This window comes from Neopelma chrysocephalum, unplaced genomic scaffold, assembly GCF_003984885.1.
Source record: "Neopelma chrysocephalum unplaced genomic scaffold, ASM398488v2 Primary Assembly neopelma1_24, whole genome shotgun sequence".
NCBI classification, from domain to species: domain Eukaryota; kingdom Metazoa; phylum Chordata; class Aves; order Passeriformes; family Pipridae; genus Neopelma; species Neopelma chrysocephalum.
In genome coordinates, this window is record NW_020897693.1 from 47,440,269 (window position 1) to 47,462,902 (window position 22,634).

General features: G+C 44.3%; 1 protein-coding gene across 4 annotated transcripts in view; it reads right to left on the minus strand.

The window, feature by feature from the left end:
- The window catches only part of LOC113963162 (exocyst complex component 3-like protein), a 42,403-nt gene extending 20,128 nt beyond the window's left edge, over window positions 1-22,275 (minus strand). Inside the window, exons 1-5 of one of the 4 annotated variants that reach the window (XM_027674031.1) lie at window positions 22,154-22,275; window positions 21,950-22,041; window positions 4,273-4,596; window positions 2,089-2,683; window positions 287-404 (exon numbers count right to left, since the gene is read on the minus strand). In XM_027674031.1, coding sequence (XP_027529832.1) covers window positions 287-404; window positions 2,089-2,683; window positions 4,273-4,596; window positions 21,950-21,986 — 1,074 coding nt within the window. In that variant the 5' untranslated portion in view covers window positions 21,987-22,041; window positions 22,154-22,275. Of the gene's footprint in view, window positions 1-286; window positions 405-2,088; window positions 2,684-4,272; window positions 4,597-20,357; window positions 20,982-21,949; window positions 22,072-22,153 lie in introns of those variants that run through there. The other 3 variants (XM_027674030.1, XM_027674029.1, XM_027674033.1) reach the window with 3 other exon arrangements.
- Between the last annotated feature and the right edge of the window lie 359 nt (window positions 22,276-22,634).

The following is a 22,634-nucleotide window of genomic DNA, read 5'->3' on the forward strand; positions in this document are numbered from 1 at the left end:
CTAAGCAGAGCAGATTGCAGCTCCGTGGAGGTGCAGCAATGGGTTAAGAGAGATTTGCAAATGTCCCAACGTTTTCCTTGCTAAGGAACAAGGACATGGTTTCATCCCTTTGGCAGCAGACAATCATGCATCTTCATATCTGCAATGAAACTTGGTCAAGACCTTGGGGCTTACTCACAGCTAAGCAGAGCTGGCTCAGCTTGCAAGGAAGCAGCTAATTTAATAAGGGCACTTAAAACCACCGGAATAGAACAGGCAGATTGGGGTAAAACCCTTGAGTTCTTACCTGTGTGACTGCAAGTAACTTTTCCTCAGTCTTCAAAATAATCCACACGAGATACTGTCCATCAAGGGAAAGGTTGTGCTGGGGGATCTGGCTGGGTCTCAGACATGCCTTGCTGCCACTGCATACAGAAACAAGAGCTCAGCCAGAGGGGCAGCTTCCCATGGTCCACAGCCTGCCTGGTGCCTGCCTGGCACCCCCTGCTTGGCACCACAGTCTCACAGTAAGAAAACAGGGTGCCCTGCAAGAACCCAGCTGTATTTGCCGTGTTTGGGCAGTCACAGCATGTAGATGATCTTTATCACGTCCTTTTGCCAGCTATTCTTCTATGTGGTTTCTTTTCCTTCTTCCTATATTTGCTCCCCAAATTACACTTATTTTTGTTGTTTCCTTCTCCCTTTCCCTCATTGCTGCTGCTGAATTCCTTTTCAGGCTTGGGTAGAGTCACCCAAGCACACTTACATGAATGCACAATTTTACAAGTGTCACGTATTCTGTCTGAGTGGAATAAAAAGCAGCTATATACTAGGACAACTGCATTTATGCATGAGCTTTCATTGAGGTTATAACAGTATTCAGAGAGTAAAATTCAAATAGTTAAGGCTGGCACCTGCGCTCTTCTCATTTCCACTTTCTTCCCTACCTCATGACTAATACAGTCATGTGCTGCTCTTGCTTGGTTGGTTTGTTTTTTTGAAGGAACTCAGCATTTACATAATACATTTTCCTATATTTGACTTTTCTTTATGTATTTAAATGTTTATATTTTCTTTATAAATTTAAATTACATAATTTTTCACCTCCAATTTAATTTAATTTTTCAATATTTTATCAATACATTACTCTAAAGCTTTACCATTTCAAAAGCAGCAGTCAAAGGGATGCATCCTAACCACTTCTCCCATGTGTCTGACTATGGCCAATGTGTACCCACACACTGTTTCCCTCCTTTGGGAGCTGGTTGTGGGAAGAGCCCACCTGATGAACTACTGATGAGCTAATCAAGGGTTTATAAGAGTAATTAATACAAGGATCAGAGAAGCTGTAGGCTTGGATAGAAGCAATCAAATAACCCCAAAGGGCTGAAAACTATTAGGGCATGAGTAGACTGGAGTTGTCAAGTAGCAACAAAACCATGGACACAGAGAATCAAACACCATGTCTACCATACAAAGAGAAATCACAAGAAAGCTTCAGGCTTTGATGGCACCCACAGGCTTTGAATTCACATTGGGCCAAAAGGTCCCAGATGTGCTGCTCTTCAGATCACAGGGAAAACCACATCCGTTTTCCCAAAGTGGGGCAGGAATTTAGTGATCTGTGATATGTTTCTCCTGTGATATGAACACTAATGCAGGAAATATAGAAACAACTGGGCAAACTACAAGCCAGATAAAGCAGCATAAGAACCAAGGACACAACAAGAGAAGTCCACAGAGCACCTTGCTGACAGAAAGGCTGGAGTAATTGAAGTATTATGGACCTTGCTAAAAAAGGCTTAATGCGAGGAAAGAAATGGTTCTATAAAGCAGGAAACTGTGCAGGTCTAACAGGAGTCCAGTGGAGAAATACCTGCCTGCCTCAGGTAAGCCCCTGAGCCTGCTACCAAGGATTTAGAAAAAGACAGTACTGCAATGAAAAAAGGCTCTGATTCTGAGAGCACAGAAGATAAAAGAGGCAGTGGGCAAGCCTAAACTCAGCAAGAGTCCTGAGCATCGCTGTGCTATCAGGAAGCGGAGATTGTGCTCAGAACTGAAGAATAGAGACATAAAAAAAAATGTAGAGAAAAAGTCCTTCAGACATACCTTTTGTATATTTTAAGGCCCCATTCATAAATTAAAAGACATTGGCTGAAGCTGAAATGGTTACTGTCAGTAAGTGTGGAAAGGTGAGAACACAAAGAGGCATGACAGCAGCGGGCGTAGGTGACGAGCAGTCCTGCTTCCTTGAAGACATCACTTCTGTTCTCCAGGCTGGGGAGAAATGTCGTTTCTAGATGACTCAGATGCTGTTTTAGTGCAGTATCATCTGTGTTAGCAGAGGAACCAAACAGGGGAATCTGGGCTGTCACGTAGTGTATCAGTTTTTCCTCCAGATCTTTCCTCCAGAAGTTTGGACTCCAGGTGGAAACAGAATCCATTTCTTGGCTGTTGCCAAGCCAGTCTGCTTCCTTCTGCTTCTCCCACTTCAGTGACTCCCCCACTGACTGCAGTGGCTCCAGGAACATCCTACCACTTCCACTGAGTGCTTCTTCCACCACAGTCCACATTCGTTCAGCCAGTAGCTCATAAAGTGATTCAGACTTTCGCACACTATCATTTCCAGAATGCTTCAGATTATAAATATGATCACAAGCTTCCAAAAATTTTCCTTGCTCAATGCATATGCAGATGGTTTCCTCTGCAACAGAGAAAGAACACAACTTGCTGTTTCTTTACTCGTCTATGGGACTCATCGCTTTAATATCCAAGTTATGAAGTATGTAGTTTATACATATGTACTTAAGATAAGCTCACTTAAGGTCTAGCACTAGTACCTCTGAGTTTCCTCAAGACAAGCACTTTTTTCCCTCTTTCTCTCTTTCATCCCTTCTCCTCCAGGCTAACCAAGCCTGCAGACTAATCTGCAGTTTTCTGGTCATCATCCCAGAGATCTCTTCATGTGGGCTATGCAGGTTCATTAATGGCAATCTTTGCTTAAGGAATGCACCTTCTGTCCAGAAGAAAAACATTAAAGAAAGGACATCTTCTGAACAAGTCAACAACTGAAAGTCAAGCCTAGAAGGAATCCTGTGCTGCAAGCTCCCTTGGAAGGTCCTCCCACCTGCTCAAACCTGACATAGCTACACAGAGGGTGTCACTCCTGCCAGTGAGCTCTTGCTTTAGGCTGAGACTGCTCAGTGCAGTCCAGGGCCCTCTCTTTATCAGGGTATTTTAACTAGGCCAAATGATTAGGCATGTTATTTTACCCAAAAGTGAAACTTAGAAGGGGATTCCCATAACAGCCTCCGCAACTGCAAGAAGCTGTGGTGACGGAGCCACTGCCCTAATCACCAGACACCCCATCAAGGCATTATGAAATCTTTAAAGTTCAGAAGTTGGAAGGAGAAGGTTTTCACTGTTGCTTGTTTCTAAAATGTCTTACCCATCACATCTAGCCCAGTAACAAGGGTTAGATGTAATCTCACAACAGTTGCACAGAGCTGCAGGTTTTTTACTGTGCATTTTACAGATGACAAAATTGAGCAACAAAGAGTTGAAAATATTTGTCCAAAGGTATCTGGAGCAGAGTCCAGAGGAAAAATCAAACTTGATGAGACGCAGGGAAAGTTAAACAAAGCCAGAAGTAGTGGGACTCTGAAATAATTCAGGATACAGCTTTGGGTGTAGAGTGAAGAATGAAAAAAATATGAGCTTCCATTCTCTTTCACCTGAATCCTAACTTTCCTCTATGAAAAAAATCTCATATGTGTAGTAAGAATTAAACCAAACAGGACTAAAGGGAGGAACATGAAAGGAACTGGAGAAGGGTTGATGCAAGGATCTTCAGCAAAGCAATGGCCAAGCTGTTCAGGAGTGGTCTACAAGCTGCACTCGTCCTGCCTTGGTACATGAAACACATAGGAAATGTTTAATTGGCACAACTAGCCCATGTACAACCCATCTGCCCCTCCCATCTGTGGACGAACAGCACAGTCACACAAAGAGGGTGTCACTCACACATACATCATCTTTCTCACAAGACATATCAGGAGTCTTTGCAGGGATAAAAATGAGAACAGTAAAGAGAAACACTCGTGAGGCAAAGTGAAATACACAGCTCTCCAGAGGAGCAAGAGTACAGTTCAGAAAGGACAAGAATTCAGGAGAAGGATGGGGAGGAGGAGAGTGTAAAGCACCTAATCCAGAAGCTGATGAAAACAAGAGCCTGCAGGGCTGAGTGAGGCAGACAAGATCCAGGCCTGGACCCAAAGATAACTTCAAGGTTACCTGCAGGTGTCCCTCTCTCCACTCCCTTCCTACTGGTTGGCATCTTTAGCAAATTCCCTGCCACATCCTCACAGCCAGCCTTCTTCATTGTCTCCTTCCCACCAACCACAGTCTTTAGCAATTTGCGTGCCAAGGTTTTCAATGTCCCTTTCCTCTTCACCTCCTGCTTCTTTCTCTCCTCATGTGTGGCCTTGGGCAGTATTCTTGCATTTTCCTCAGCTGTTTTCTCCCCCTTGTTGCCTCCTCCCGCGATGGCTGCCCAGGAATGCTTTGTCTTCCTCATGATCAAAGCAGGTTCAGAGGCTTTCTGTCCAACTGGGAATACTATCAGAAGAAAGCATTAGAAACACTTCTATGCAAGGTGATCTTAGCATCTGTCTCCCAGAAAAGTTCTCTCTTCTTCTGATTTATTTTTTTCCTGTGCAGCTACAGGCTTCAGCTGTCTTTGAAGAAGTCTAACCTGGTTCCTGTCCGTGCCAAGTGAGGACATTTTTATAGGCTGCCAGCCCTCTTATGTAATCTCTCTCTCTTCTAGGAAAATAATGTCAGAAACCTCATAAATAATCTAACCACAAGCACTAGGGGAAAGCCAGTGGAATTTTTGGAATTTTCTAAATGACTAAAACATCCTTGCGCTGCCAGTTATTTTGATGACAATCCTATCAGTGTAAGGGAGTTGATTATTAATAGTTTCTATGAAGAACACATCCTTTTCCACCCACCCCACGTGCCCAGGCTGCACCTGAGCTTTTCTTTGGCAGAGAGATCGCATCTGGGTTTGGAGCCAATTTTTTCCCCACCTCCCAGCAAGCCTCATGGTAGCCAACAGGGATGTAAAGCCCCAGAGAAAGGGCATTGGTTTCCATGTTTTAACAGCACCATTCAGAGGAGATAAGAGTGATCTCAGCCTCCTGGAATGTGCAATATTCCAGCAACTATTATATATTGTTTTATGTTTTTATGCACACACATAGACATAAATGTCATAACCTTGCAGCAATCCACCATAAATGTGTGTGTGTCCATAGGTGTAATGCACACATATAGATCTGTTCACCAGCCAATGCCCACAGTAAGGAAAAAGGAGATGTATGTCTGCTTGGCTGCTAAAATGTCTGACCATAAACCTCAGGACAAATTCCTACACAGAAAGTATGCTTGAACTCCAGGAACTCGTGTTTAAAATAGATTTTTTTAAAGTCTCTGCAATGCTGTGAGAAAGGCAGTGCACTTGGAGGGAAGCTGAAATGCTGTCCTTACCACTCTCCCCTTGCTAGAGAGTTACAAACTGGGTTTAATTCTCCATTCCATTATTACAAACATTAAATTGAGAACTTCAGGATTTTCATCAGCTGAGGACAGTTTGTATTAGTCATTACAAGCTGTATTTATTCAAAACCATATACTATGCAAAAATTATTTTCAGGGTATGAATTTAAGGGGTAATTTTTCCACACAGCATCTAGATTATTCCAAATATGTGATATCATATTTCTGGGTTTAACGCCTGCAGTTTCTTCCAAGATTTTCTACATTTTCATGACAGTAAAATTCCACTAGTTTCCTACTTGGAAACCAAGTAAATGTTATGTTGTTCTGGCTCTTTTACTCAGTGCTTAATTCCATCAGCATGTTATCACAGAGCCATTTGATTCATTAGTAACAATAGGGAGGAGGAAATAAATACGTTTCATTTGGAAGAGCAAACAGAAATTCCAGCAGTGGTCATACATTTGAGCTGTTGCCAGTGGGAAATACTGAGGTTGCAAAACTCAGTGTTTTCCCAAGTTGTGAAAAAAGCTAGAAATCGAAAGACTTTACACACATCCCATTTTGACCTTAATTTTTAATTGGCTGAAGTTAAAAAGTTTTGTTTAGAATATTATAGCTGCACAGTGTATGAATACAAGATGGAATGAGGGGGTCAGTACTGCAGAAATGTATTCCAGTCATGCTGAAACCCTTCAGCAATATTTTCCCATGAAAATTCCAACACAATGTGTTTATGTTTCACTTCATCAGCATTTTTCCAACAAGCCTGGCTCTAACAAAAAAGATTTCCCTAGACTTCTCTGTGGAAGGAAACTGGATGTCAAAGTGCCAGCCCTGAAGACAAGATTCTCTGCAGTATATAGATTTTGAACACACAACAGCTGCAGATCGTGCCCTAAACTGTGGCAACATGATGTGTGGGAATTGCTGTGTTTTCCCAGAAAGCTTCTTTCAAGGGAATACAATATGAGCCTGAGGAAAGCAAGTGAATGTACAGAGATGGATAGACTTCCTGAGGCTAGGAGCATCTCTTACTCTATGGACCACTGGATCCACTCAATCAAGGCCATGTCAGACACTCCCGGAGATGAGAGTGGCCTCAGGTCACTGCCCACCCAAGCACTGCAGCACCAACAACCCAGAAGGCTCCTCTGTCCTACCTTCCCCTCGCCCAAAAACCAGGACAACCAATGTGTGAAGGCAAAGCCTTGGGAAGCAGACAGCTGTGAGCACCCTGCAAAGGGACAGCAGGATGGGCATGGTCATTCTGACCAAGGGTGCTGAGCCCATCAGCAGCAGGAGATGATTCCCCATCCCTCTGGCTACAGTGGGAGTGGCAGTCCATCGTCAGCCTCTCTGCACCCCCCTGCCCACAACTGCTTTGGGTGAAGGATGGTGTCACTGAGAGGAATGCACTGCACTAGGAGAGGACATGCCACAAAGGAGCTGCCCAAAGGCCACCAAGCAGTCTGCTTTCCTGGGTCCATGTGCCTCAACAGCACGTGCCAGGTGCACAGGTCTCTCCTCTCTGTCTATAATGCTACTTTACTGCTCAGACTGGAGTTCTGCAGCTAAAACATGGGGACAATTTGAATCTCTAGTAACATCTTCTACCACAGTGCTTCCATGAATGGTGTTATGACTAAATAAGCAAAACTCCCTGGGAAGCTTCGCCTTTACAGCAGAGGAGCTGAAAAGTGTTGAGATCAAACTAGAACAAAGGAATTTCACAAAGAGTTGACATAATGCAAAGGAATTGTTTGCTGTCCAAACTTGTTGTTTTGGGCAGGGAAATTGAGGCACTGCCACATTTTATCTGTCCTTTCCATGGGCTCTTGAGCTGCCCACCCAAGGGGAGCCATTTCACGGAAAGAAGGACAGTAGGAAACCACTAGGACACAAGACCAAGAACAAGCACAGTTCTGCTTCTGAACAAATTCCTTTGTCAGGTGTACCAAATGACTTCCTTCTTCCTCAAAAGCCACTTCTTGGAAGCCTGCCCCCTCCTTCTTCCTGGTGTTTCAATACCTCTCTTTATCCACAGTGGGAAGTTCTCTAGCTGGGTCATTCTTCTCCCTGCCCTGACCCTTGCTATGCTCACTGTGAAAGAAGAGCAATTTGTCTCCTAGGGATATCCCCAGCATTCAGGAATTTCCCTCATTGCCTGGAGCTTCTGGAAAAGCCCATAGCCTCTCCACATCACTATGACTCCGTTTTCCTATCTCAGAAAAACTGTACCTCCTTTGTCTTCACAATCCTTCATTAAACAAGTGAATGTATTGGATAAATTTTTATATTGTTTCTCTGTCGACTTAACTCTTGCTGTTTCCCATTTCTTTTGCCTAGATAGATAAAATCTCTTCATAACAAGTGGATTGTGTGCCTGACTTGGACAATAGCTGTTTGGTCTGGATGCTAATCGGATGAGGTCAGACTATTAGCACTACAAATAAAATGACCTTGTAAGAGTCCAATTACTTTAATATTCCAATTCCAGCAATGCAGTGATGCCCCTGCTTGCTTTGCAGGGATGCTACATGAACAGAGTCAGGCATATACAATGGAAACTTTGTGCTCAGTAGCATCTGTCATAGGAAATACACCTGGTCCTAACAGGCAGGTGGATCTGCAGTATCTGGAGAGAGGTTTTTCACCTCCTTCTTTGTTTCCAGAACATGTTAGTACTCTCCACCACTTTGAACCAAAGGCATGAAAGATGGCAGAAAGGAATATTAATTATGATGATAAAACATGCAGAGTATGGCACAGAAAGATGTTGGTTCCCTAGGATATAAATCCATGCAAAACCACTCTGTGAAGCTAAGCTCTAGTCTGACAATATGTTCCCCCACCCACACACAGCATCTTTGATTTCATCAGCAATCAAAGAACAGCCAGTCTCCATTCCAAGCAAGGTAGGCTTTTTGGAGAGAGAGAAAACAAACCAACAAACAAAGAAACAAAACAAAAACACCTTCCCCTCTAGTTTGACATTGCAGCTGGCGTTGCCATAATGGTCACATGCAAGAGGTGACTTTGTCAGTTGTGGACAATTAGCTGTTTATTATCCTGTGAAAGCATATATTTATTCTTTTTTCCTAAGGATAACCCCATTTCCTAAAGAAAAAAGACAATGTAGCCACAGGTTGCAGGTGTCTCTATATTCATCTGATCCCCTGCCCTAAGGCACTTGGGTGGATTTTCAGTCAGTTTTAACTACTTTTAAAGCCAGTTTTAGCCAAACTGACAGAAGGTGGCTGACACAAAATAGTACATCCTTACGCACTCCATGGACACACATAGCTGAGGAGAGAGGGTAGACCTTCATTGCTCCTGCTGAGGAACAGAACATGGCATGAACTCAGCCTTTATTACTCATCAGACTCCACCTGGCAGCTCAATCTGAAGGTACACAAACATGGTTTCCCCACCTCTGTTGCTCATCAAATCCGCTGTTTACTCTCCAGCTAAGCCATGTGTGTGCAAGAGCAAATAAAGCAGCACAAATATTTAATACAGGCAGCTTTTCCTACAGATGAAATGAAGTTGCTTCCCTGTGGTGGCTCCTGGCACCAGGCTGCACCCCCGCACCTCCCTGAGATCTGTGCTACCCTGAACAGGTCACAGAACTATGATTTGCAGCTAATTTGGAGCTGCCCTTCAGACACAGCTGAGGAAAAAGGGAAAGAAGGAATCTTCTTCCTTTCTCTTCTTGAGTGTGTTCACTTGAGTAGCTCTTCTCTGCTCAGCCACTGATTTTTATCCCATTTTGCAGAAGTTAATCAGAGACTTCTGTCCTTCTCTGGATTTGTCTGAAACCGGAGGAATTCAGTGTAAAAGGAGAGGACAGAAAGATGGATTGACAGAGAGGCTGCATGGTCCCAGTAGTTTCAGCAACCACACTAAAGTCCTAAGGACAAGAATTGAATACTGCCACCTTCCCTGCCCTGAACACTGAAACATGTTTGGGTATGATATAAAATTTTGCACTGCCGCTGTTCTCCTTCTGATTGTGAGAACCCCATTCTGAAATGAGCTCAATTTTCATTTAATTAGTAACCTACTTTGCTGTTCCTTTAGACCATTTTTAGCTAATTCCTGGGGGGTTTTCTTAATTCTGGTTTTTCTTTTCAGCATTGCTTTAAGGAAGCCCCTTTTCACAACAATAATAGTAGTAATAATAAACAAATAAATCACGCAACCCCCAAGATTTTAAGGCTGAACTGTAGAGAGTGAATCAACAGGGATCTTTGAAGTGACCCTAAAAATCCCTGCATTGAGAATATCCTAATCCACATAGTAAGAGAAAAATAAAGCGAAACTTCCTGGAGTACCAACTAGGTTTCAGTAAAGAAACTGGTACCACACTGGGAATTCCCACTCCCCGGTTTTGCCCCACAGACCTCCAGCAAGGACTGAGGATACTGTATTAATTGCAACTTCCTTCTGATTTCCTTCAGCATCAGTGGAAGAGGGAGAAAAATTTATCCACCAGACAGAGTACGTAGCACACAATACAGATTGCTTTTTAAAAAAAGTTTCTCCAGAACACAAAAACGGGCAATTAGGTTCAATCAAATGCTGAGGTAATAGAATACTTCAAAGCAAATTCGTTAGTTTTCACGTATTTTATGGACCTGAGGCCGCGTTTGGAGATAGGTTGTATTTATCCGTGGGGAGGTGCAGCAAGAGCTGCCAGCAGGAGGAGCGGGATGCAGTGTCCGTGCCACTTCAGCTCTGTCGGCAGGCCAGCAGCTGGGGTTGCATTATTGCTGTGGAGGGACGGGGGCTGCAGCCCTCAGCATGGCACTAGCACCTGAAGGGAAAAGAGGGAGAGGAGAGGGCCCACAGACTCAGGTGGGAGAGAGGATGCAGCTGACAGGCTTGCCCCATGCACCCTGATTTGGTAAAAGCCTGCCGCTGCTTGCAACGGTGTGGACTGGGTATGACATCGAGTTTCTGTGAAGGTTTGAAGGCTGTTTTCCACCTTCTCCATAGACAACAAGTTATCAGGGAAAGCAGCCAGCATGGAAAACATGAGGGCTGTGAAGTGAGGCAAGCTGTTGAAATCTGCATTTGCTCAGGGCCTCCGGAGTCCTGCGTGGGCAGCAGCTGAAGAAGAGACACTGCCTGACCATGTTCCCCCTCCGTGTATAACTCTGTGTAAACAATATAGGCAATATAATACCCCATGCCAAACTGCAGAGTATGCTCTGCCACGAAGGGGTTTGAAGGACAGGCGACCTGGCCTCTCTGCCCCAAAAGGGGTCAGGAAAACTTGAAGACAAAATATCCCAGAGGCAGTTCTTCACACCTTATAGCGTATTACTCAGGATCCACCCTTGTCAATTTAGCCTCAGAAAGCCCAAATCCTGAACAGCAGCTAAGGGCAGTGCTTCTGCCACAGAAAACATCACAGTGGTGCAGGTTGCCACTCTAGTTTTTCCCTACAAGAGCAGCCACCCAACAGCTTGGTTTCCAATACTACAAGCTCTCTGAAGAGTTATCCAAGGAAGGATCGAAGGGTTGGTTTGCCAGAGGAAATCTACAACTTCAATGCTGCTTGCTCTCGTAGGCATGGAAAGAGCTTTTAGAAAAGTATATTATGGATGCTGTTTGTTAGTGTGGTGAGGAATGCACTACCTCAACCACTATCATGTCTCATTTCAAGATGCTCCACAATTTGGAGCAAAAAGATGGGCTTTTTTTGGAAAGCTTGTATTATGAATATTCCATCTCCAGTTGGACAGACAAGCCTAAAATTTTATTTGAGTCCCTACATTTGGCTTAGATTGACAGGATTCCTCTGTGCATTTTTACACTGATTCTTTCCAGCAGTAAAAACTTAAGGTTCAACTTTGCAGGAAACGTCCTACACACATCTGTACCCACAACCCTACACAGAGCAGCATATGCAGAGATTTGGGACTGAAAATCCACATGACATCATTTGCATGTTTTTTCTGTTGCCACAAGAGGCCAGTGACTGTGTAAATTCCAGTCTCCAGTGTTTCACCTCCACTGTACTCCACAGGCACATCTGCCAGACACCATCTGGAGGCTAAAAGTCATAACTACAGATTGGCTGCTGGGACATCCTGAGACCTCTCTGGCAGGAGCCAGGAATGTTTAAATATTAACACAATATCAAAGCTCAACCATTTCTCCACTTAATATTGACCACAGCTATCTCTGGCTACAAACTAAAGCAGGAATGCCCCATGCACCTGAAACTGGAGCTACTGGATGGGGCATATTGATATATGAGTATAGATAAATAAATACTCATATATTAATGTATAAATATTAACATATCAATATATTAATGTATAATGTAGCAATATATTGATATATTGATATATTAATATGTATTAATATATATTAATATAAATAAACAACACAACTCAGGGCCCTTATCTTCATTGCTGAACAGGTTATTTAGGAGAGGAGGTAGGAGAAAAGAGATCAGCTTTTGTATAGACACCTAATCTTCAGAAATGCTCAGCACCAAGCATCTCCTGTTGTGACTTCTGGACAATCTGAGCAGGAACTCCATTCCCATCCCACAGTTAGTAGGAAGCTGATTCAGCCACTAGCCCTGGTAAAGCTCAGAATATCCAAGAATATGCCAAATCACACTGTTCAAAGGTCAGTTTTAAAAGATTATTGCAATCTCTAAACAGTGGAGCTAGATAGGTACAGTGAGGGACTTGCTACAGCAAGAGGAACCCAAAAAGGTCCTACGAGAGAGCTAATCATCCTCTGAAACTGTTTCAGAAAAATACCCGGGGGAGGAACTCTGCATGAGCACAAAGAGAAGCATTAAATTTTTATCAGCATCAGTTCAGGCTAAATAAAGCAGGCCTCCCAAATACATGGTGATAAAACATTTACACTGCATCACTGTGTTTTCTTCCAAAACCAGAAAAGCATTTACAAGAGACATGGCACTAGAAAATTCATCACTGCTACATGATGTGGAAACTCGGTGAGAGTCTTCAACATTTTCTGACCCATTCTTGTCTTACAGGAATGAAAGAAATACCAAGAAAGCAAGAGGTGGGCAAAAGCTTGGGGAGGGAGGCATCAGGAACAGGCAAGGTGAAGGAAAAGGAAGAGTATTTGTAATGCATTCATCTGCTACCAGTATCAGGATGTATCTCATCTTTCCATTGCTTCCCACTTCTCAGCAAAGTGGAGGGAGTGCTATATAAAGATTCAGAGACACTAACCCAGGTCCTGAGAGCTGCACAGCACCAACTGCCAGCACACTGGCAGAGTTCCTCTGCCACCTCCATCGCAACAAGTCTGTTCATCGCTCACATCAAGTTTTTCCCTGCAAAGGAGAAAGATGTGGTCCTCAAGGAACCAAAATTAGGTAATTTCTAAAGATGTCTCTAAATTATCAAGTAAATTAAAAAGGGAATCACTATTTTTTTCCCATCCTGAACAAGCATGTTATCTGCACTGTTATGAACTTAGATCTCCAGTACATGTTATTTACTGGCTGTCAAGAGCCAAGACCCTTGAAAATTAATAAAAAAGAGCATTAAGGCCACATTTCAACAAAGGATTTAAGTAAGTGACTATTTCCTTTAGTTTCAAAGAGAATATTCAGCCCCTTAACTGTACACATCTGTTTAGTGAGCAGGAAATAGTGGTGGACAGTGGTGTTTGTTATGCTCCATGACTACATGACATCAAATGCCTTGGAGTCAACAACATCTGAAAATCACACAAACTGCAGACCAAGTTAATACAGCTGATCTTGACACAGCACAGAATCACTGGATTTTAAGGCAGCTGCCTTGGAGTTTGTTTGTTTGAATGAATGGATCATTAATTATATTTTCTGCCCAAGGTTTTAATGTGGAGCTTCTAATCCAAGTAATAGTTAAATGCTCACTGAGGTCTCCTTGGCTGTTACCACACTCTTCACAGTTCAGTATAGCTTAGGTGGGCAAAATGGGTCAAATGGCAGCAAAAATATAAGCTTTCATGCACAAAACCTGTTTTACATCAGGAAAAATATGACTGCACTGATTTTTTGATGAGGATAGTAAGATGAACTGGGCACTCCCTAGCCCTGATTCCTATTACCCTTACCCTGTGTAACCATTTAGGTCTACACAGAGGGAAGGCCAGAGAGCTGTGAAATACCTGCTGGATAAAAAAATCTATGGATTTGTGCAAATGGGACCAGAGTCCTTCATGTCAGCAACTGCCTTCCCCCACCATTTCCATGTGTAAACTGAGAAAAAGCATATTAACATTTTCTTTCCTCTTCCTTCCCAGTCTCAGGGGGGCCATCACCCCCTGATAAACCAGGAACTCCAGGCTGGACTGTCATTTTACATAAAATATACAACACAACAAATCTTCCGTGGTACAATTAGTTCCAAGAAGAAGCAGATGCATCTTGTGATTATTAATTTATTCTAATATTTTTGAAGGGAAGAGATGGGGAGAGGTATTGATATGTATGGCAGGTACTGACTGATATTTAAAACCTTTGGCATTACCATATGTGCCTGGAAATAACTGCCAGTGCTATTAGTTGCTGTCACTGATGACAGCATGTAAATGACTATCTAATCTGCATATACAATTAAATAATTAGGTGCCATATGTAAGAGCAGTTATTTATAGGTCTGGAATCAGAGAAAAAGTTTAAATCCCTTCTTCATAATGTATGTTCTCACGAATCAGATCCTCTTGACCATAGATACAGATCTTCATTACTGAGTGCCCTATCTTAAGTTAAAAAAAACAAATTGAAAAATCGCAATTAATATCTCATAGTATTGATTTTCCCCTGCAATACACTGCATCTAGTCTGCTGGCAGAATGTTATATCTGCTGTCCACAAAATGCCTGGCAACTTTTGGAGCTCACTACAAACAAAACAAGCCGGGAAAAAAACCCGTCCCGCTGAAGATCCATCCACTGCATTGAATGAAAGCTTGATCTATTCTTACGAACAGCTGACCTAGATTCTCTGCCTGAATGAGAGCAGTTCCCAGCATCAAGGCTTCTCAGAGAGTCAGAAATTCATGTATTGCTTATCATGAGAGACGGGGGAAAAAAGCAGGAGGATATAATCTTAAGGGAAAGCAATGGCATGCGTTTGTCATAAAAGCTTTATCCTTATCCCCACAAAGCACTTCCCCGACACACTTCTGCTCCCATTTCGGAGTCTGGAAAGGATTGCAGCCCTCTTTTCAGCACACACAGCAGGCCAGGCAGCCCTGGCTCCATGGAGAGGCTGAGCTGTGCCAAAGCTGTGGGGGACACGGCCACACAGCGGGGTGGCCAGCTTGCCGCTCTGGAGCCACCCGCGGCTTTCCGGCAGCTCGGAGGCAGCTCCTGCCCCTGGGCTGCCAGCAGCAAGGCTGTGCTGGATCAAGGACTGCCTATTCCCGTCATGCCAGGAGGAAATGAGCCAGCGAGGTCTGCTAAGCCCTACAGTGCCAGGTTGTGGTGGGATCCAGCTGCAGGCACAGTGTACATCCATTGCCCCTGGGAAGCTAGGGGGGTCTCAATGAAGCTATGCTGTGTCCTACTGGTGAGCTGTGCAGGACACTTCTCCACTTGCCAGTTCTCCAAGAGATGGGAAGTGCATCCCATGGCACTCAGTTACATAAAGATGGTGGTATGTGGCTCAGAAGGACAGAAAGGTGGGTCAGCCCAGGAGCTTTTCTTCCTGCCTCTGCTACTGACGCATTTTGCTCTCAGCTCCCTAAGATCCTATCAGGCCCCTCCATACGCCCGGCTCAGTAACCTTGCATATTAACCAGTAATGCTCACAAGATCCGTGATCTCCGAGGATGATCTCCAGGAAATCCAAGGATGTCCATCACTGTGAGGGATGCCAGCTTGACACTAGCCCTTGATGGCTGCTGTCACTGTTGTCACTGGTGCTGAGCTGCCCACAGAGAGCAGTTCCAGGTCAAGGCCAGTAACACCTCAGCAACATCCCCTCAGGCAGGATGAGAAGGAGCTGGCAGGCAGGGGTAACTCGCTCATGTCCCCCAAGGTACAGCTCCTACCCCAGGGCTATGCTGCAGTTCTGGCCACAGGGACAAGGATAGGGACACACACTGAGTCCCTGGGGTGGGCAGGAGCTGGGCACTCAAGTGGTTTCCATCGATACCAAAATATTTTGATCTGCCCCACAGATGAAGACAGAAAGCTAAATTCATATACACAAATACAGGTCCACTGATCATAGAGATATCCTACCCATTCTCCAGACATGAACATCCCAGACTGAGGCTACAGAAGAAGATTTCTGCTCATGTGGACCCTCACTGGCTGTACCACACAGGTATAACCCACACATCCAGCCCATGCAGACGGGAAGCAACTGCTGCGGGCCACGCTGCCAGCGAGCATTCCCCTACCCCCTCTCCTCTGAAACCTGCAGAGAGGCCTGCCAAGAAGAGACTATAAGATATGTTTAACCACCTCTCAATTCAGATCTCGTTCAGTAAATGCAAACACTGCATCTGGACTCTGGGTTTTCCTAACCAATTTTTTTTTTGCATGTGGGCAACATGCAAACTTGGTCAGTATTATTCCTACCAAAACACTTGCTATGGGTGTTATTTTTAGGAAGCCATGTGATAGTCTGACTTATTTATGAGCACAGAAAGATCCACTGTATATTTTCCTGTCTGTCTTGTTTGGGGTAGTTTGTTTTTTTAGTTCTTTGGGTAGGTTGCTGAGATCTCGGGCTTCTTTTTAGAGGGCAAAGTTAGACTCAATCAGGAGACCTTGCAGGTCACATTCCTTGGCAGTCAACAAAGCAAAGCACAGGCAGCAGTGAGCAAATCAAACCAGACATGGGCTCAAGAGACTATGAAAAGGCAAGACAGTGATACAGGTAACAAGGGACAAGGATATGGAGCACAGAAGATGCCAGGTGGCTATAGGAGATGGGAAATCAGGCAGAGTTTGAAGGATGATAGAAAACACAGAATTCACAACTCCCGAAAGGGTAAACCCAAGACCACATCAACCAGACAAAAGTCAGCAGAAGAGCCCAGTTCAGCAACAGAAAACTTGTCCAGAGATTCAAGTTTATTTTCTGAGACCTCTTCTTAACTCTTTGACACAAACAAAATAAATGGAGGCAATGCAATTCTGTACCAGCTTTTCTTTCAGCAGGTTAGTGGTCACAACCTTAATGGATATCCATTGGATAAACGAGTCAGGGTGGATCCCCGTGACAGGGGGAGGCACCTACAGCCAGGATCGAGCAGAGATCCTTCGTGTAGAGGTCTCTACCTTCTTGGCTTTCACCTGGCCTATCTGGGGAATCCAGTCTTTGCCCAGTGCTCAAGTTAAGAGGCTCTTTAAGTTGTGGGGATGTGAATCCTTTCACTAGCTGTACATGGTCAGTATGAAGTAGTTTACATCTCTGTGGATAACCCAGACAGCTTTTATAAGCAGAAAAAAGACACAGGCATAGGCAGTGCCCTTCCTCTCAAGTGAATGCAGACATCTAAAATAGGCCAGTCAAGCAGCATACCAGCACTGCTTAATTCTCTCTGTCAGCAATAGAAGGAATTCAGAATGAGTAGCTCAGACATAGATATATCTATGTCAGAGCAGTGAGCCACAGCCTTAATCTCCAGAAATTAATGACAACAAAGAGTGTCAGAAACTGGTCTCCAGGCCTACGGGTCTTCTGACTTTCCACTCACATGAAAAAAACAGATGTATGCGATCTGTGGGGGCACAGGGTCAGCTGTGTGGCTGGTGAATCACTTGCAATGATGGGCTGCATATCCGGCAATGGAACCAGCAAAAGTTGCTTGCTAGGGCAAGTTACCTCAGCAGGAGGGAAGTTCCACATGGGAATCCTGCTTGCCCACCTCCCCAGGACCCCACCACTAGCCCAAGGCTTCTGCACATCTGGGAAACACCTCTGTTTCTTGGCCTCAAAACTGAGCAGGAACATCAGAATTTGCTGCTGAGAGGATGAAAGCATGGGGACAGGCTGCTCCTGCCACAGGGAAAGGGAGGGGCTTGAGCTGGCTGGGAGAGCCTGGTGTTTGCTGACACCTTTTCTGACTCTGTCTCTGCCTCTGCCCAGGATCTGCTGGTCCAGAACTAGGGTCTTTTTGGGGTCTCAAGTGCCTCTTTGGCAATCCACTTACACATTGGAGACACTCAAATTCAGAAAAGTTGTTTTCATCTGTCCTTTGTAATTGATCTCAAGCCCTGAAGCTCCCATGCCAGGATCCGGCCTCCCTGAGATAACTGCTGATATCGTCTAGGTATCTGCAAAAAGAAACAAGAACTTCAAAAGAAACAACACAGGCAGAGGCAAAGACAACTGGACCAGACCCAACTCAACTTCTAAACTACAAATAACATTGCTTTCTCCAGCAAGACCATGCTGCCACAGAGCATTAGGTACACACTGCAGACGGAGCTACACAAACTACATCCTCCACACAGGGCAGGCAACTGCAGATTCTCCTGCAAACAGAAACAGCACAAATGAACAGGGAAAGGATAGGGCCTCTTACACGTGGCACAGCATGAGAACTCGGCTCTGTTTAAGAGGGAGAGAGTGAGAATGATATTCAGGGATGCCCAGGGGTGTTTTAAGAACATGGGACATATCCTGCAATCTTGCTCAAATGGTGTGGGTGATGCAAGCTGCCTGGAGGGTTAGCCATGTGTCACTGTCATCATCTAACATCGATATGCCACATGATTCTGATTGCTCTCAGGAAAACCAGTGGTATGGAATAAACATCATGAAGACAGCTTCTTATACCCCAAATTTTCCTTTTTTTTTTTCCATCCCCCATGTAATGCTCACACACAGGTCACTTCTGTTACCTATAACTTGCAACACCTTGCATGTGATGTTGCACTGAATTTTCTGTAACTATTTTTTTGATCAATTAATGCACAAATAAAGCATACTTTATCAGTCACTGATACATGCACTTTTTATCTCATTTTTTAAAACCAGCAAGCTAATACTGCCTCAAAAAAGAACTGAAAGCAGCAATTATTCACTGTACTCATTAGTAGAAAAACAGATTTCCAACTATTTCAGTTACCCTCCTGAAATTATGCAGTTAGCAGTTGGTGCCAGATTCCCATTTAGCTCAATAGTCTTTTGTAACAGCAACAAACAATAGCATCTTCTTCATTTATCGGGCTTTCCATAAGAGGAAGAACTCATGTTACAAAGGAAGGGCTACACAATCATGCCTTACTAGCTCAAGGTACACGGGACTTTCACAAGTCCCTTAGAAATGTCAGTATACACAACACCCAGGAAACCTATGAGTGGCCCAAGAAAAACAGTCTGCTCTTGGTAACAGAAGTACTAATGAGTGCAGGACAATAGGCACAGGCAGGCAGGCCAACAAAAAGCAGAAGGAGAAGTGTAATGGGAGCCAGGTTATCAGCTGAGCCGTAACACGAGAGCTGGTGCAGGTCTGCTCTGCTGCCCACCAGCACCATGCACTGTGTCACTGAAGCTCATGGAGCCACCACAGAGGCTGAGGCTGATGCAGAGGTGAGAAATGCAACTCCTCTGCTCCCATGAAACAGAAAGCACCAGTCTTCACCTCCTCTCACGAATGTGATGTTCCCCTCCTGCTATGTTTCCTCATGGGAACGTGCATGTGTCATTCCAGTGCAAAGTTGCTGGGAGAGCAAATTCAAGGTCACATCAGACTCATTCTCTAAATATCCCTTCTTTTTTTTTCTTTCCCTTTTTTTTTACAAGCATGAAAGACTTTGTGTCTTTTTCAGAGAGGGTAATGTTTTATTTAAAATGGCCTGCCAGTATCATGAATTTTACATTATAGAAGCTCCATCCCACAACATCTTTATCCTCTCCTCATTAGTCATCAGAGCTCTGATCCTTCATCCAGGAGATATGGCACATCTCACCAGGAGCCCTGGCACAGGGTCTGACTCATGTTGTTCACAGGCCTATCCCTTCTCCCTACTGACCACCCCTGAAACACAGCCTGCCCTGAAGCATCGCCTTAGAGGAGACAGATCTGCTGCATCAGCTCCTCCCCACAATGTGTCCCACAGAAATCCACCTCACGCAGGCTGTTTGGAGATACACAGATGTGAGCAGAGAGCTGGCAGGTCTAGTAGAGCATCTTATCTGCTGAAAGGCCTCTGGAGGTCACAGATAAGCAAACTCGGGCAAGGGCAATGCTAAGGCCATAGATATGCAAGCAAAACAAGACAGGCAGCAGATCAGACGTATCTTCTCATGATTTTGGGTCTAGTGCAGGACTCAGTTGATGTCTGTGGTAACGAGTGTTCAGTAAGGTCAGCTTTTGCAGTAAACCAAATGTATTCGACTCTCAATTAGCCATGGAAGATTACTGGGGTTGGGGATTAACCAGACACTCCCTCCCCGCAGCAACCACGGCTACACAACCACACCACCACACATGGGGAACATGTTCTGGGCTGTGCCCCACTTTCACCCCAGCATGTTAAAGCTGTCCCTGCTCAGCACAGAAACTGGCAGGTTTCTTACATTCCTTTCACATGCAGAATACCTGAACAAGTTCTTATCCCCTGACTGACACATAGCCTGTAACAGCCAGGATCCAGTTTTATCCAGGTTACCCCATCCCACCTTTTCTTCAATGGCTGAAAGCTGACGGTATTTAAGTGAACCAGCCAGCACTAAAACAAGAACACACCACGTAGCCTGCAAAAGCTGTCCCAAGCGTTAGGCAGCTGGTGTGCTGACACCGTTGCCTATGTGCTGAGTAATGATATCTCTCTATTTCTTTGTGCTCCCTTACCCATCTCTTTCCATCTGTTGTTCTTGGCATCCACTTGGATCATATGCTGCTCAAAGCAGGGCTTTCTGTTAGTGCCTAGGAGATAATCTGTGACAGGGCACCGCAAAATCAGTCTGATCAATTCACACGAGGAATTAGTGAACTGGAGTCGACATCGTACAGGGACATGTGTATGAATGGGTTAAGGATGGTGTGTCTGGATGGAAAACGTGACTCAGAAGTGTTACTAACGCTATTCTTTCTCGTGTCCATAAACCTAAGTAAGAAATGGGAGACATGGAGTGGGTAGAAAAAGACAGCAGGCTGGCGGGCAAGCATCTCTCATATACAAATGCACTAAATTACGGGTACATAGATCAGATGCTGAGAAGAGCAGAGCATTTACAACTCCTACACACATTCCCATTTCTTCTCTTATAGCTATTAAATTTGCATGCTTCTCTGTTTTGTTTTTGCCTCATTTTTCACACACATAGCCCAAGACTTGGATCTTATCTTCATGTATCCCAGCGACTTCCTGGCATATCATGCGCATGCACAGCTACACCCACAGGTTGAGGCATCTCTTTCCCTGCCTTCTGTACATGATGATAGTGCAACTACACCAGTCACCAGGACAACAGTCATAGCCTGTCAAATTGATAAGAAGTTGGTTGGTTGGGTTCATGCTCTGAAAGAGAGCAAGACGGGGGCAACAATTGTAATACATGGCAGTGAACTGCAAATGACATTTGGTTTTCCCCTTAGGGAGCCAGAACGAGAACGAACATGAGAGTAACAAAGAAAGAAGAGAGTCTGAAGAGGCTTGCTGTTTAACTTTTAAAGCTGTGTAGTTAATGGGAAATGGGAAAGATTCAAGTAAGACACAGGTTTGAAGCTCAGACATGGGGCTTATCTCTGCCCTCCCATGTAAAGGAAGCAGTTTTGAACATACATAGTTCAAATTTCCAAAAGTGGTCAAAACCAATGGGCTCAGAGGTTGTCACTGTTGGACACCAGAACAGCGGGCAACTAAAACAAACAAGCATTTACATTGCTAGAATTGCCTCTCATTAACAGCAGCCAGGACTGCTAAAGGACTGTACTACCTCAGGACAACACCCAATATATCTCTTGGCTGGACAAGAACTCACTGCAAAACAGCCCCACCAAACAGCGCCAAGCTGAATCCAGAATCAGGGCATGCCACTCAAGAAAACTATTTTGCCAAGCAGGCATTTGGTAGATAGGGAAGTCAAGTTGTAAATCCAAACTTTTGAACGCTGCCAAAGTTCAGGGAAGCACAGACCTGGTATCTCTCGTGTTCAGTCTTACAGCTTCAAGGTCTACAGTCTAACCATTTTGCCAGTGCAGAAATAGATATGAAAGACAGTCTGAAAAGAAAACCAGTGGTAACTGCAATTGAAGTCCATTTTATCACGTTATCTATAGCCCATGGTAGGATTAATGGTATAGACAAAATTAATCAAAGTGGTAAAGCCCTGTCAGAACAAAAAGGAACTGTGCATATCCAGGTGAAACAAGAATTCTGATAAGACTATCTCTCTAAAACTGATAAGAAACACTGTCCTGTCTTTTTGAGAGATACTCACGGACACAGCAGGGCTTCCACCAGAGCAAGACTTGCATTAGCTGTGTTCAAACAAAGGTCTGGAAACACAGGTCACATTGGTCAATCTCTAATCTAAATGGGAACAGAGAAGCAATACAAACACTGTCATGTTGTATGACATGGGATCAGGCAGACAACAACCAGTGATAAAGGGGTAGGTGATGGTTAAAGGTCTCCTCCCCACCTTTGCTCCCCACTCCTTCCCAAACAGAGCTTGAGCCTCTGTATCCTGTGTCTCAGCTGTGATTCAGCAGGGAATTCTCTTGATAAAAAAGTGCCCCAGCATTCAGACATCTTCTCCATCCCCTGGCCTGCACATTAGGGAGAGGGGAACTGCAAGCCAGCTGCACAAATATCTCTGTTTGGCTGGGGATGAGATACACACTGTGGTCCGACACATTCAAGGTCTTTCTAAGCACAACAAAGCAATGCCAAAAAAACAGAAAAATGTCATCAAGGCCATACAGTTGGATTTCTTGCATTTGTTCTGCACCTCACTCAAATCGGGCAGGCATAATGCAGGGAGACAAAGAGGCCTTTCTCAGCAAGCAGCGTGGCGTGCACTGCTGGGTCACCTCAGGCGGCTGTCTGTCTGCCCAGTCCCCTTTACCCTGTTTTGATTGTAGCTGCATCCTTTCTGTATCAAGATGTGGATACTTAATGCA